Genomic DNA, 16399 nt, shown 5'->3' with positions numbered 1-16399 from the left:
CACACACCTTGTTAAACGCACTTGACACGCAAGTATTGAGTCTTTGCCCACTGTCTTTATGTAAACTATAAAGATTTATATGTGCATGACTTTCCGAATAGAAATAAACATAATATAGGAATATGCCTTCTTAATGCACATTACTTCTGCAGTGAAGCTTTTTATTTAACGGGTTTGTGCATCGAAATTATAATTGTAAAAGTGCTCTGAATAGCAGTTCATAGTATTAAAATCGAATAGTCATGAAGCAAAAAGTTCTGGTATGCGATTCGCCTTCAGATTTGTATTAGGTTATAAAATCATACCAATATATCTATTATCAAACTACATGTATCTAATGTTTGTGGGTTTTACTTTATTGTATATATTCAATGCATAAAGGTAGCACTGCGTGTGCCCATATGTTATAAGTGATGCGCTAAATTGTAAAAACGACTATTTCAGAGCATGTCAATCTTCCATTTTTTATAAAATCGTCTGTGAATATTTACGATTAGGGTTTCAGACTGCTGACCAAATGCAAATTTCCACGTGAGTGAACAAGCATCAAAAGGTCACATGTCAAACACAGGTGGCGATTTCAGTGTCTCGAGAGCGAAAATTATTGGAAAATAACGGCATTTAGCAAAAACTTCAAAATAGTTCAAAATACTGTATAACATTATCATTTTTCGTGAATTTTGGTGTCCGTTATACGGTGCACATTGCGTACCCCCGGTATATAACGTATATACACTGCATGCTCATCCTTATATGAAGTACAGAGATCCATACATGTAGCCACAGAGACCACGCAAGCCCGTTTTAACATTAATTTCAATGTAACCATAAATAAAGATTATTTTTAATTTCTTTATTAATGGTTAGATTGAAATTAATGTTAAAACGGTCTTGGCCCCTGTGCATATAATTGCAGGTCTGTAGCTCCTGGTCTGACAAAATTCGGATGTTTTTCAGACTGTGAGCAACAGTCCTGCAGCTAAGAGATCCAACACTATTAGTATATTGGTTTTGCTTTTGTACCATTTTTGCTTGTTATCTTCAGGAAGGTTGATATTGATGCTGATGCACAGATTTAAACTTTATGTATTTTTTTCCATGTTTTTGGAAATGAGGGTGAACAAAGTTCAGAGAAACATTAATGCTGAAAAAAAAACCCACCCTGATTATCTACCAAAAGAGCAAAATATGTACATCACGGTATTATTGAGCTCTGAAAGCAAACAACTACTAGCAATAATTTGACATTTTTGGATACATTTTTTTGGTATAATCATTCACATTCAAGGAACACACACAAACACACACACACACACTCTCTCTCTCTCTCTCTCTCTCTCTCTCTCTCTCTCTCTCTCTCTCTCTCTCTCTCTCTCTCTCATTGATGAAGACATTCGTGCTAAAATTGGAAGCGCATTATTGAAGCATCGGGGGATCAGTGTCACTATCCGATCGAACTTTGATAACCTTGAGATCCCGTACTTCTATCCCTGGAGGAAAGTCCATATTGCCATGGTAAAGTGTCAGTAATCTAAGAAGACCAGCTGGTGTCTTTTACTGTTTTCATCTCTTGGTGATCAGTCTTCTCATGTCTTCCAAAATGGAGGCAGACAAATCACAGTTTCTTCAGATCCCATGTCAGCCTTGGGTAGGATATACAGTATACGATTTACCTATTTACATTCAATTTATGATTAGGAATCATCTCTCGAAATTCTAGGTTGAAGGGTAACGATACGATCGTTATGCAAATTTGGTGGGTGTTGAAATGTTAAAAAAATCATGTAGTTTATTTAAATACGATAAATTCTTACACTAACTGAAGGGTTTGCAGGAGAGTTATACAGGAATTATTTTCAGGAACAGGGTGAAAACGACGACGAAGAAGATTTCTGTTCCTGGGAGGATCCAAAGGACACGACAGAAACTCTGGAAACGACAAAAGCAAGTAATTAAACAATGTCTTAGATATATAATATAGTGTCCGTTTATTTACATTTTCCAGCGTCTTTTTGATAACTTGTACAAATCAAATGTAACCGAAAGTAACGTACACGTACATATAGCCCAATACATTTCACGAATGACGCAAATGACTTACTGTTGGGGCGCAAGCGAGGTTAGCATATAATCATACGAAATGATAATAACGTTAAAGTGCACGTGTAAGAATTAATATTTAATCGTACAACTGCGTAGAAATATACAAATATAAGTAATTTAGAATCCTTCTTTAAATATGGTAATCAATATGGTCGAGGCATCGTGAAATCTATCATAAAGCCATTCAGGCTTTATTTGACTCGCTCTTTGTTAAATTTATATTGTTATACCAGAAATCGCCCGTGAAAGGAGCGATAATCATGTATAAGAAAAAGCTAGATGAAAGGTCGATTTTTAATTAATTAGATAGGCCTCAACTCGATGACAGGCATATAATATCGGGTTAGCATTTAATTACTGGTATTTTCCTATTAATTTTTTCCTCATTATACATGTTTTAACCTACAAAGGTATTTTGAAATAGGGTTGTTCGGTCTCATTCATGATAAGGCACGTAGCATCGTTTTTGAAAGTGTAGGGGGGGGGGGCTAACTCAACCAAAAAATCTTGACAATCAAAAATTTTTTTATAAAAAAACTTCTCAAAATCATGAAAATCCTAACCCGTGAGGGTGGGCGGGGGGGGGGGGGGTATCATAGCGTACCTTTAAGTTCATATCACATCAATTTCACTGTTAATTTCCATCCTTTCAATTCATTATTTTTACATACATGCTCACAAAAAAGGGAGCAACTTTATCCTAATTTACTGAATTAAATTGAAAAAAAAAAGTTTGCTGGAAGAAAAAAGAAAAAAAAAACAATGCTACTTGTCTGATGATAATATATATAGCAAATTCCTGGATTTGGTTTCTTGAAGATATTTTCTCAATATATATATATATATATATAGGTCCTATATAAATATTCCTTGTAATAAATAAAACAAAGACATTCATTTTCAATCTAATTAAATTTAGACCTTTCATCTCGCTCTATGTTATACATGGTTATCGCTCGTGCAATAACCATGCATACATAAGAGAGAGCGAGATGAAAGGTCTAACTTTGATTACATTGATTCATTTTCAAATAATCACATCAATCAATATGCCGCGATATATCAGGTACATGTATTATATATGATATCAAAATATATCTTTGATGATAAAATAGAGTTATAGAGGAGTTGATCCAAACTTTTGGGGCATATTAAGTAACTGAAATAGTATGAATCAAAATAATTTATTATAGTCTGTCCCAAGTTATTGCTTCTATCACTTTTTGATGATTTTTAATAAAAACACACATACCTGTGAAAGAAGTACAGTTGAAATCGATGAAATGGAAAATATCCAAGATAACTTCATTGACAAATTATCCCTTTTCACTCATAAAAGTTTACAGGAACGAAAACAAATTTCTTACAGAGATTTATATTGGGAAATGTTTACATCTTTTCTCCATTCGGAAGTACTCGGGACACCTCGCGCAATTTTTCAACGTTATCATCCGGGCTCATTAATGGCTGATGCAATGCAAAATCTCCGTAGACTTTTTATTTGGGATGTGTATTGAAACCTGAAGCGGTAGAGGGGGCGTTGCAAAACAGATAATCTGGACATTTTTCATATTAGTGGATGAACGTAGTTTAAGCATAAAGGTATTTATTATTATCGAAATATCAAGCGAAAAGTGGTGGAAGCAAAAACCCGGGACAGAGTATAAACACAACTGAATTAAAAAAAACATATTAAAAATCACAGTCACAATTTGCAATATAACGTTACATATTGTATTGAAGAATATAAAGTTAACTTCATGACTGTATAACTCCAATCTGATTTCAACAAATTTTTTCAGAAATCGGTCATGTTTGGCAAGTAAGTCCTTTTTTTTTTCTTTTTTGTGTCCTCTAATGTTTGCCCCGCTGTCATAAAACTAAACAGTAAGATGAAATATTTATTATGAAGCACCACCCTCAACGGTTCGGGTTTTTTTTTTTTACTGAATACATATGCATTTATTTTATGTTAGCCTTTTTATTTCAATACAAAGTAAGATCCGGCATAAGCATGTACCTATTTACCATGCATTAATTAACCACTGACAAAATCCTCGGAGATTTTTCGCCTGACGTCATGCCTCCACAATAGTTCATTAGATCCGCGCCTCTTGATGAAAGAGTCGGGATCGGGAATTTCGTGAAAAGGAAAAAAAGAAAGAAATAAACAACACAATTTTATTTACGTTAAATTTATATATTCTGTAACATGCTGTTAAATTACAGTCGCTCTATATCCTCACATACACCCTACATTTTACATTTTGCACCACTTTTATCTTTGGCCTCGTTTTCGAAGCCGGTATACCATGTGATCAGTGTCCATTTTTGTCTTACAACATGGCTTCAGAAATTGATACGAAAGAGGTAAAATATTGTGACTGAATTATCCTTTATATAAGAATTCATGCGTAAAATTATGTTCAGATATCAAAACACATATATACTACAAGCTATCCTTTAAGTTATTAACACTTGAAAGATCGTTGTTTTTGTGAGCCAGAGAAAAACATGTTGCACTTTGTTAATTGAAGGAACACCTGAATTGAGAGGCAAACACTAGTTTGAGAAATGTTCAGCCAAGTTTGTTGTCGTGTGTATTTAAGTTTTGGTGTTTTCTTATCATAGGGTAAAAGTCTCTATATTGAGAAATTATTCGGCCCATTTAATCTTCAGTGATCATTACAATATTGCTTCTTTCATAGTTTTTGAAATAAACCGTATATTATCGGTCATAGCAGGGACAGAATTTTAAAACACATATGATTATTATCTCATGCATCACATATACATAATAGTAACTATGAATGAGGCAAATTTGCAAGGTATTACGTACCTTGCTGTATTTTTAGTGAATTGATAACCGTGGTACATTATCCTTAAAGTTTTAGACCTTAGATTTTTTCCTGCATACATATGGTATTGATCATTAAATATGCATCTTTAAATCTTCAAATTAGCTCATGTAATAGTTTTGAATGGGGGGGGGGGGGGAGGTGGGTTATTATTGAATAGTCGAGGCTTTAGTTGTGTCACAAGACACAAGTTGTGAATTAAGTTTATCTCAGAGGAGATTCAATTGGCATGATATTCACCACATCTATCATTATCCATGTCTGGAATTTGGCCTTAAACTTCTTTCACATGTGTCAAGGTTAACACCAGAAGTTTGTCTCTAAGACCCGGGAGACGGGGAATTCCCCCACCTATAATGCCTTAATTACCCAGCTAGTTTTGCATTTCAAACCTTAATCCTAACCCTAAACTAACCCTAACCCAAACCTAACTCTGTTTTGTAACCAATGTTACCAGTAACCACTGTAACCTGTCACAAGTACATCAAAGTTTGAAAATCATTCATAATCAAGCATTGTTACCGATGTAACCAATGTTACTGGTTACAAATAGAAAGGGGTAAAAGTCAGGACTAATTTCTGGCCATATATGGATGAAGACCTTTTCTTATTGGAAGCCATCACACTTAATGATTTAAACCTTAGGTTCAATTGTCAAAACAACTCACGAAAATAATTAACACTTACTGTGTCTGTTATAGCCATCGGCATTGTTTACGTAAATTCAAGCTCAGCTTGAGTTCATAGAACCATTTTAACAAGTCCTTGGACTTTCAGTATGATGTTACTATCTATATCTTGCGTCAAAGCAAGTTAAAATGACGCTGGTTTCAAGCGAAATATACACCGATTGCGTAGCTTTACCTCAAAAGCTAGACAAATCTTGTTAATTTCAAAGAGCCATGACTGAGTGGCTTACAATGAAATAGACAGGCCTACGTCACAATGCTGTTTGACACAACTACCCAAAGTCCAAGCTCCTGTTAAAATGGTTCTAACTGGAAGTCAAACGCGCAACATATAATTTACAAACCAAATCCGGAAATCGGGAGATTTTTGGGTAGTTGGACAAAACTCGAGTGAAAAGCATGACCCGCAGGGTCATAAAAAATAATTGAGTGAAGGGTTGAAAAATCGGGTGTGACCCGACAAAATTGGGTCAGTTGGCAAGTATGCCCATGGTTTAAGGTAAGAGAAAGAAGACTGACCCTGGGTTTCCACTGATGGAATGTAGTACAAATGTAGTTACCAGAAACTTTCAGACATCTATACCATTTTGATTTCTTGTCACAAATGAATACAGTTATACTGATGCACATACTGACATAGTTTGAGTATGCCTTTATGGATATTCTGTTTATTTGAAATACACATGCACCATATATAAATATGTGTAAAACATGGTACTGCATGCAGATTGTTTCTTAATCAAAATGGCCAGATCCCAGACAGATTTAAATAGGTTTGATGCTTATCACTTCACTACCATTTGATTTATAATTTTGATGAGGATATCAAAGTTGTAATGATGAGTTACAAAGATAATAATTCTGAATACCAGTAACTAGTGTGTGTTTTAATATTGTTGGAGTTGAATTCTAGCTACTTTTGTGCAGATGACATAAAAAGTTATAGGCGTGTGACATGGAATGAGTGACATGAGCTACTGAACGGTTGGAGAATTCCTCCTTTTCTGAATATGATGTCCTTTGATGCTATGTCCCACTGCCTATGAGGACAAACTGTCTTATATTCTAACTTACTGGATCAAAATAAAATTGATTGAGGTGAATAAGCAGCAACTCAATTTTTACTACCATTATCCATAATATAAACAGGGATTGAATTGTTTACACTTTTTTATATACTGCTAAGCAGCTCCTTAAATGGTTTTTCTGTCTTGATGCAATACATTATGAATAGGGTATGAATTCACTGTTAGTTACTGTTTTATTCAGACTGACAGAACTAGCTTCAGACTGGTAGAACAAACTAGTATCAGTCCGAATGACTGATGGAAATTTCTATAGTTTTTGAAAACCCTGCAATTGAATCATTAATGTTGAAGCAATATACCTGTACACCAAGCCTATTAATGAATATTCACAGGTACATACTATTATAATTCATTCTTAGAGAAATGTATAGCTAGAAAAATACATATACATACAATACTGTATTTATTCCTTTGTTTGGCTCCACATGCAACTCATAAAATGTTAACTTTTACCACTTATCAAAAAAAAAAAGAAATTAAAGATAAAATATGTTATGAGCTATCGTTTACCTACCGGTAATTTGATTTTAAAGGAAGAAAAAATTTGAAAATCAAATGTGTACTCAATCATTTGCTAAATACTGATATATACCCAGCAGGCTTGGGGTAATGCTAAATGTAATTGTAATGCATTGCAATGCATTACATGTTTTCAAAGTAATGCTAGTAATGTGTAATGCCACAAAATTAGCATTACAAGTAATGGTAATGTAATGAATTACTTTCAAAAATCTAGTGCAATGCTGGCATTACATGGCATTACTTTGCATTACTATGCTTATTTATGCATGTTCACTTTAAAAAATGTGATGAATAAATGAATAGCTGAAATTGAATTTGATTAACTTTATTATAAAGAAGAAAGAAATAATTCTTGAAATAAAAAAGTTTTAGTTAAAATAAAAAGTAAAAATAAAATTTCATTTTTTAATTGTTTATATTACTTCCCTATGCCATGTCCCAATAGAATAGGGGACAGACATGCACTTTTAAGGGCAAAATGAATGCACTGTCCACTGCAAATCAAAATCACTTCCAATATTATAACACATTTGAAAATAATTTCTCTCTCTCTCTCTCTCTCTCTCTCTCTCTCTCTCTCTCTCTCTCTCTCTCTCTCTGTTGTACATGTATATTAAGTACATTAGTTTTGACTGACAGAAAATACAAGATTCATGCATTTTTTTTATCTTTTCACTTAATTTATCCTAAGATAAAGATTGTCAAACAATCTTTCAGTCCCAGCTTCCACTGCACCTGTATAACGTTTATTTAGTATAGCTGGGAAGATTTTCAAACTAATAGGATGCAGTTAAAAGATGAAACCTTTGAAACTTTGATCATAAAGTGCAACAGCAATCTTTTGTCTTAAAGTGTCCTCAGCATAAAGGAATTCGATTAAAATATATTATTAATAAGAAATATAACTGTGAAAAACCCTCTGTCTATAAATAAATACAATTACGGTAAGTGTCCAAAATTATAAAGATTTGTGTTATCTGGGGAAATATCTCTATTTAGCTTTTTAATAACCGCAACATTATTCCATAAATTGTTTCTATTATGCACGAATTCAGTGTCTCTATATCATATCTGACATTGTATCATGCCAAATGTCTTTTTACTTATGTAATATGTTGTTCATAATGCCACAAGATTATTATATATTGAGCAAATAAAGAATGACTCTTGTATGTACAGTCATTGAATTTGAACCTGATACTGAACATGAACCTGTAGATATGTTAAAGAGTGTTTTATATTTGAAACATCTGCAAAGCTTTACTTCTTTAAAACAAAGTAATGGTAATGGTAATGCATTACCTTACTCATGTAATGGTAATGTAATGCATTACTTCAAGAAAATCAAGTAATGGTAATGGTAATTTAATGCCCAAATTCATGAAGTAATGGTAATGCAATGCATTACTTTACAATGTAATTCGCCCCAAGCCTGATGCCCAGTGTGTTTTGCATTGTAATTTTTTTTACCTCTTTTCTCTAATTAAAAGAATTTTTATTCAGTAATTCTTGTATATATATAGTATTATTTGATCCTTACTGCAAGAAAAAGGCCAATACATTTTCATACTATCATCTGGATAAAAGCCAAGGTCTAATTAAAAGATTCATAACTGATGCTAAATATAGGAAAAGACAGCAGGAATATCACTTTTTGACCTAGTTATTTAAGGGCACCTGCTAGTTCAGGTGAATTTTGTATGTACAGCTGTCATTGTGTGGCATACTGAAGACACTCTAAAAGTTGTTTTCTCATGTTGTGTTGAAGAGTTTTTAGATTCCAGAAGAATGAAGTTTGTCTTGTTTCCACATTTGCAGAAAATTATAGTACATGTGGGTTTCATGTCAGATTATAGTTAATCTTAATTGCCAGTAGTTACATGTTTATTTATGTCTAACTAATAGCATGCATTGTTGTTGTTTTTTCTGTCTGCGTTTATAATAATATTACAATTGTTAATGTTAACTGTGCATAATATTATTTTTGGAATTGTAGGAAGAGAGAGTCGAGGAGGAAGAAGATGAACCAACTGATGATGGTGCCATGATGGCACCAGACTCGCTCATCAAGCACCCCTTACAAAACAGATGGGCCCTTTGGTTCTTCAAAAATGACCGCAACAAAGAGTGGACAGCAAACCTTAAACTCATTACAGCATTTGACACTGTGGAGGATTTTTGGGCGTAAGTACTTTTATATGTGAGTTTTGCAGTCAGTACCTTTCTAAGGGCATATCATATATTTTTATTCAGGACAAAAATTTTTGCATGTTTTGAAAAATTTATAGTGTCAGGGACCAACCTAGAGCAAATTTTAGGGAGACTTCACTTCTCCCTAACAGAAAAATAGAGAGAAGTTTGAGAAATCAGGGAGGCTTCCATTACTTGACATCAGCATAACACTTAAGACTCAATTTTTAATAATTTAAATTAGATTAGAAGTCAATAAAAAATAAAACAACTTCTAAAAATTAAAAAAAAACTTATCCAATTTATTAAATTTAATTTATTTGATGTATTCATGCATTTTATAGATAAAATGAGTTGTAATTGTGTTAGCTAAATGACAAATAAAATCAGTCTCTGTATTTCTATGTATTTTGGAGGTATAAGTCTAACCCTTTGACCCAATTACAACTGTTATACATGTAGATGATCTTATTTTTTAAGATAACTGTAAACAAACGGTTTTATGATTGTTTTAGCATTACTTTGGCAGAGTTATTAACTAATTACAAGTTACCAACTAATTGTAACATCAACACTAAAAGAAATAAACATCGGTTGCACAGTATGTGGTTGCATCACCCGTATTTTTAACCCCCTAAAGATAAGACAGTCTTGAGTAATTAATCACAACAGGGGTTAACTGAGACTCTGAAAACGTCTTTAGAATTAGTCAATTATCATTTTATTGCCTTTGGGGTTAATTTACACGATTGTGAACTCATAATACAGAATGACTTCAACTTCTCTTTCGAAGGAAATTCCAGCGAAGTTACCGATCAAAAAGCGACTATTTCGCCCAAGTTGCCCCCTAGGTTGGTCCTTGAGTGTAGAGAGAGTACAATCATTTGCATTTTTGCAGCATTTCATTTGCACTCTGTATTTGTACAGTTTAACTTACCCTTGTAATACATTAGTACAGGAGATATAATGTTTTCTTGGTAAAACTGCAGTATTATTCTTCTCTGCTTACATTGCAGGTTATACAACCATGTACAGAAAGCCAGTAAACTGCCCTCAGGCTGTGATTACTCCCTCTTCAAGGTAAGCCTGCGGTTATTGAATACATGTATATAGGAAAAAGTAAAGATTTGGATTTGTTCTGTGATCTATGAACCAATAATGGGGTTGTATGTGGTGTGCAAAGTTCTTAGGAACATATATGTATGATTACATTAAATTATAAAATAAACACCTCTTACATATACAGATTTGAAGTTGTTTAAATCTTGCTGTCACAAGGCAGAGTGTTTAACCACAAGCTTGATGTAAGAATAGTTAGAAATGGATACAATAATTAAAAATTTACTTAGGTACACTGACTGCCTGTAAGGGGCATGGCTTATACATCTCTTTTTGAAGTTATTATTTTGGCAAGTGGGTGAGTGATGGCCACTGCTTGGCACCATATGATTCTTTCAGCTGCTTTTTTTTTTTTAACGGTTTATGTACCAGTGTATCAACTCAGTTTTGTGAGTTTTTGGTAAATGAATTGTCCCCAAGACAGCAGGACATTTGCAGTGAGCAATGTTGTATCAATTTAGAATATCAAGAATATAAAATGATATGATTGTAATTGTACAAGGAATGAAAAGAATTGTTTAGAGGAATGATTTATCTCTTAATCACCCAAGAACCAAATTTATCAATCCAATAATCATCAGTTTGTGATGAAGATGAGGTTCCATACAGTACACCAGAGTAACTTTTACATGTACCAAATCAGTTGCATTACCTGATCGTTTGTTTGACATGAACTTACATAACATCTTAAAATGTCTTTTCTGAAAATTCAAAGCTATATGGTATATGTTGACAAAGTTGTCATAATTGTCAGCTTTCTAATGGATGGATCATATTTAACACATATGAACTAATTTGATACACAATTTGCTGTGTATGTCAACATCAACAAATAGCTGTTCTTTAATTTAACAAGTCATGTGCAGGTATATAATGATCAATTATCACATCATACTTAATAAAAAGTCATAAACTATATAAATTTAGTACAACTACTGTAAACGTACTACATTTGGCTGTGTAATCCTTTTAGCGTAATGCGACTTCCGCTAAATCAAGTACATCGCTAAATGCCATGCATATATGTATAAGAATAGTCACATTCAAGAATACGCTTATTCAAATCTACGTCAACTTGTTCAAAAACTAATTTCCGCAAAGTATGGTACACGCCAAATATAATACGTTTACAGTATTTGGTCATAGATTTGAAAGATCAGTAGATAGGTAAGTCTTGTGGGTTTTATTCATGATAAAATGACTGCATCATTTCAAATAATTAACTCAGCATTCTTGTATCATACAGGATGGTGTTCAACCTATGTGGGAAGATGAGCGAAATAAAGATGGAGGAAGGTGGTTAATAAATCTTAACAAAAATCAGCGTATGACAGATCTTGATAACTTCTGGCTAGAAACTGTAAGTACCAGTATTTAAACCTGTTTATATGAAAAGTTCACTGCAACATGTTTTCTACATAACAATAAATTAATCTTCACAAGAAAACTATAAAGTGACAGGCCTGTCCCTCATTTAATACTTCATGAACCATAAATGGAAGCATACTGTTTAGAGTATAAGAGTTATAAAGCTAGTGCTGAAATGAATGTTCGAATATTTGCGAATGAATAGTAAATTTCTAATATTGGAATGCCCATTTAGCATTCGAATATTCGGTCACACGTATAAACCCATATTAAGCACTGTAAACTATGCAGCTTCGTTTCATTTCGTAACGATGGAAAAGAGAAGTTGGGTGTGGGACTATTTAACGTTGAACCAAACAAAAGATAAAGACAATGTTAACTCTGATCTAGGACTGCATAATTGTTTACATTGAAAGTAAAAGCAGAGTTTACATCGTACGGAAACAAACATTCTGGATTTTTCGATCATATTAGCTAGTTGATGAAGAAATAATTTGCTAAAATGTTTGAACGAGTGCGTGTGATATCGAAAGGTACATCGTAATTTTTTTTTAAAAAGATGTACAATATAATTTGTTCTTTAATTTTAGATATACGGGCATTTTCCGGATTATTAAGGTCTTTATTGAGTTTTTTAAATACTGTAATCAAACATGGTGGAAATATTTTTACTTACGAAGTTACAAATCGGTTTCATACAGGAGTCAGGACTGCAGTATTTTTGTAAAAAAGTAAAAAATCTTTTCATTGTAGAAATAAATGTGCACCTACTTTAATGGATATTCAAAGTGTCAACTTCGAACTGACATGTTTAAGCAATCTACACATACAATCTCATAGTAATATAAACTATCAAACATGCTTAAATACCTTATAGATGATGTCAACGAATATTCGAATACGAATCAAATAGCACTCACGAATAATGGAATATTGATTTATGGTATTCGTTTCAGCACTATATAAAGCGTTATGATATCTTGTTTTCAGCTGCTGTGTTTGATTGGAGAGTCTTTTGAGGAGTACAGCGAGGACATCTGTGGGGCTGTTGTCAACATTAGAAATAAGGGAGATAAACTCAGTCTGTGGACAAAAGAGGCTGGAAGACCTGATGCTATATTAAAAATTGGGTATGTCATTTCATGCTCTTAGTTAAATTCTAGATTCATTTGGTGTATTATTTAGGGCTGGGATGATACTCTACTTAGCCGACTCGGTACATATCACAATACGCGAGATGTTATACAATACATATCACGATACAGCAGCTGTACATTGCAACTCAATGAAAACATGAGAAAACGGTTTAAAATTTATTGAATTTGTCACTGTGTTACTGCATGCCCATAGTGGTTTTATTATATTACAAAGGAACATTGCACAGTTTTCAAATTACATTAGTCTGATTTGCCTTATCTACTTTATGTAGTCTTTCGCCATCTTTGTACTTTCATATTAGTCACGCAAACTAAAAATAGCTTATATAAGAAGCTCAGACATTTTTAGAAAATTAAAAAAACGTTCCCATAGGTATCGTTGTATTAATGGTAAGTGTATCGATGCATAGATTGTGAAAATTATTACGGTGATGCACCGGTGAATTTCCCATCTCTAGTACCATTTGATAGGGAAATGAATCTGAACTTCCAAACCTCTGTGAAATTAATATTTTCAATTGGTTTAATTGAATCCATAGTTATATCATAACCTTTTTTTTTATAATTTACAGAAGAAAATTAAAAGAAAGATTAAGTATACCAGCCAAGATCCAAATAGGGTTTCAGGTAAGTAATCACTATTGAACGTCTTAAATAATAACTGATTCAGCCTGATTACAATCAGATCTTCTCAAGTAGATCTCTGCCAATGATCTGAAGTAACCAGAAAAGTTTAAACATCCCAATTATCTGTAGATATTCAATATAGATGTTCATTTGCTGGCAAGTTTCTGACAGTTGTTTAGATATATTTGTGCTACCAAGGTCGAGTCTTACAAATGGTAAAAGCGAGTAGAAATCACTGATTAGTTAAATTCATTGATATGAATATTTATATTCGAAAGCTTGCAAGGACACAACCTTCTATTGAGTTACTTCAGATCCCTGTGCAGTGATCTTTGATCGAAGGTTTTGATTTTAATCAGATTGTTCTTATATCTTTTGTTAAGTGCCTGCTAACAGGAAAAAGTCAGTTAGAAAAAGGATAATAAGTTAATTAAAAGTAAACCTCTTTTTAAAAAGAATGTTTTCCATTTTAGTCACACAGAGATACCATGACGAAGACTGGTTCCACAGCCAAAGATCGTTTCCGAGTTTAACACAGGCTGGATCTCTAAGTAGTTATATAAAGACATTATCTCTCACCCCACCCTGATGTGTCCCAGTCTCTCCTCATGGTAGTGCTTGGACAATATTTCTCCAGGACGATCAAGTACATACTACAGCAAACGAACCTCAAAGGACTCTTTTGATTGGTGCCACATTTAAGTGCCTGTGGAGGTGGGACTGAAACACATCAGGCAGAATCATGAATGCTTGTGTGTATTGAATGACTTTGTTAAAATGCCTGATATTGCATTTGCCTCATGTTGTTACACATGAATTTATGATTATTTTTTTTTTGATTTTTTTTTTTATAATGATATAAACCGTTTGTTGATGAACTTGGTTTTTGTACATGTATGTGGTGTTGACTGAATGTATAGTTTTAACAACTTCTATCAGCTCCACAATGTGTATCCAGTCTGATGTGGTAACAGAGTGTCTGTAGTTATTATTTATTTGTTATTTTTGTATGTTAAACAGAATAATTGTATCTCCTTGGAAACTACTACAACAGACCTCCTATGTCTAAACCAACAAGCTAGAACTATTTGAGTTGTACAGTTTTTGGAGATTTCTAAGGTTTTAAGTATAAGTATGGATCCTTTGAATGAGGTATCAATCTTTTCTATATTCCATAAGTCCCTCATAAGTCTTTGGAGTTGTAGCAGTACTTGACATCCCCAGAGGACTTTCAAATAGGCTATCTCAAGTTTAGGTGTTCAAGTTTTCAATTTCAAGCTATGGAGATGTCATCATTCATTATTGGATAGTTTTCATGTAAAGTCATCAAAATGACCTGTAGTAAAGTTCAAATGAGTTACAACTGCAGGTCTCGGTTATTGGGGTTTGGATATATTTGTTTCTTGCCCCGGAGGTTAACAAGTATAACAGGAACCTATTTGTTATCAATTCATTTTAGTAGCGGTCATGAAACAATATTTTCCAAATGTAGTAAAACATGAGAGAGTTGTTTATAATGCAGTGAAATAATCCTTGTCAGTGTTCTTGTTGTGAAATATCTAAGTTTATTTTTCAGAAAGTGCTACATGCTATCTTGGAAGTCTAGTTTTATCTAGCGTCCAAGGTCAGTACTTGTTCATGATATGTATGTGGTTGGCAATTTTAAGATGTATCTATTTTATTTTGCTTCAGTGTGGTTCAAGTTAATCTCGTTGCCACATTTCCCTTTCTTTACACTTGTATTTTCCCCACACAATTTTATGATATTGTCGGACTGTAAAATAGTGTTTTGGTGTTAATATTTGTAACAGACCAGTTATTTGTATCATATTCATGTTATCTGGTAATTTGAAATTAATGCTTATTGTGAGTTTATACAGAACTATGTACACTCTTGCATGCATTTATCCCCCTCCCTCTCCAGTAGTTGCATAATGAATGAAAGGGTTTATTTCTGTAAACTGCCACACCACACGGGTGAATGAATGAATCTACTGTATGCTTCATAGATGTACTATGCCTATATTTTTCTCCCTTCCCTTTCCCCATTATTTTTGATTCAAGAAGTTTGTGTAATAAATCTTTTTAAGTTTTATTTCTGTTATTACAACAATTATATAGATTTGGCCTTTGGTCCGTTACTGTAGTTAAACATCTGGAAAGTTGCTTACGTTTTCCATTGTCCTTGTTTGATAAACCTACATTTGAATCGACAGTTAGTTGATGGGCCAGCAGAGATATGCCCTGTTCTGTAGATCTTTTGTTAGCACGGTGCAGTGTTTTTGTTGGTATGAGTTAATTGATGATTGACATGATATATGAACTATAAAAAATAAATACCGATAAATTTTGAGATCTCGTTTTTGTTTATTTGTTTTTGTAAAGAAATCCTACAACACTTTGCTTAAGACATGTGAAAAGTAAGAAAAAACGCATCAAAAGCTTACGATTTAGCTGACTTGTATTAATATGATAAAACACTGAGAAGAAGTCGGTATTGATAAGTTCTACTTTGCTATTTGTAAGTGATAAAAAGTATGATTTATATTGGTTCATAAACTCTGAAATAATGTTAATACCGCTTTAAGTGACACAAGTCTATATTTAGGCGGTCCTTTGCTGTATTCAATTAATTTGTTGTAGAATTCATGTTTGAAACAGCGAATATCTGGAGCTGA

General features: G+C 33.2%; 1 protein-coding gene across 2 annotated transcripts; it reads left to right on the top strand.

Annotated features, from left to right (window-relative positions):
* The first annotated feature begins 1585 nt into the window (after positions 1-1585).
* LOC105327880 (eukaryotic translation initiation factor 4E) lies at positions 1586-16074 on the top strand. Of its 2 annotated transcripts, XM_066065940.1 has the most exons (8): positions 1586-1648; positions 1861-1944; positions 9257-9444; positions 10467-10530; positions 11816-11929; positions 12928-13067; positions 13667-13721; positions 14195-16074. In XM_066065940.1, exons 1-8 carry the CDS (start codon positions 1589-1591, stop codon positions 14252-14254), a joined length of 765 nt encoding a protein of 254 aa, XP_065922012.1. In that variant the 5' UTR covers positions 1586-1588; the 3' UTR covers positions 14255-16074. The 2 variants fall into 2 exon arrangements, with proteins under 2 accessions (XP_065922012.1, XP_034314163.1); XM_034458272.2 differs by lacking the exons at positions 1586-1648; positions 1861-1944 and adding an exon at positions 4349-4473.
* Positions 16075-16399: the final 325 nt, after the last annotated feature.

This window comes from Magallana gigas, chromosome 7 (genome assembly GCF_963853765.1).
Source record: "Magallana gigas chromosome 7, xbMagGiga1.1, whole genome shotgun sequence".
NCBI classification, from domain to species: domain Eukaryota; kingdom Metazoa; phylum Mollusca; class Bivalvia; order Ostreida; family Ostreidae; genus Magallana; species Magallana gigas.
This window is presented reverse-complemented; position numbering and strand designations above follow the sequence as displayed.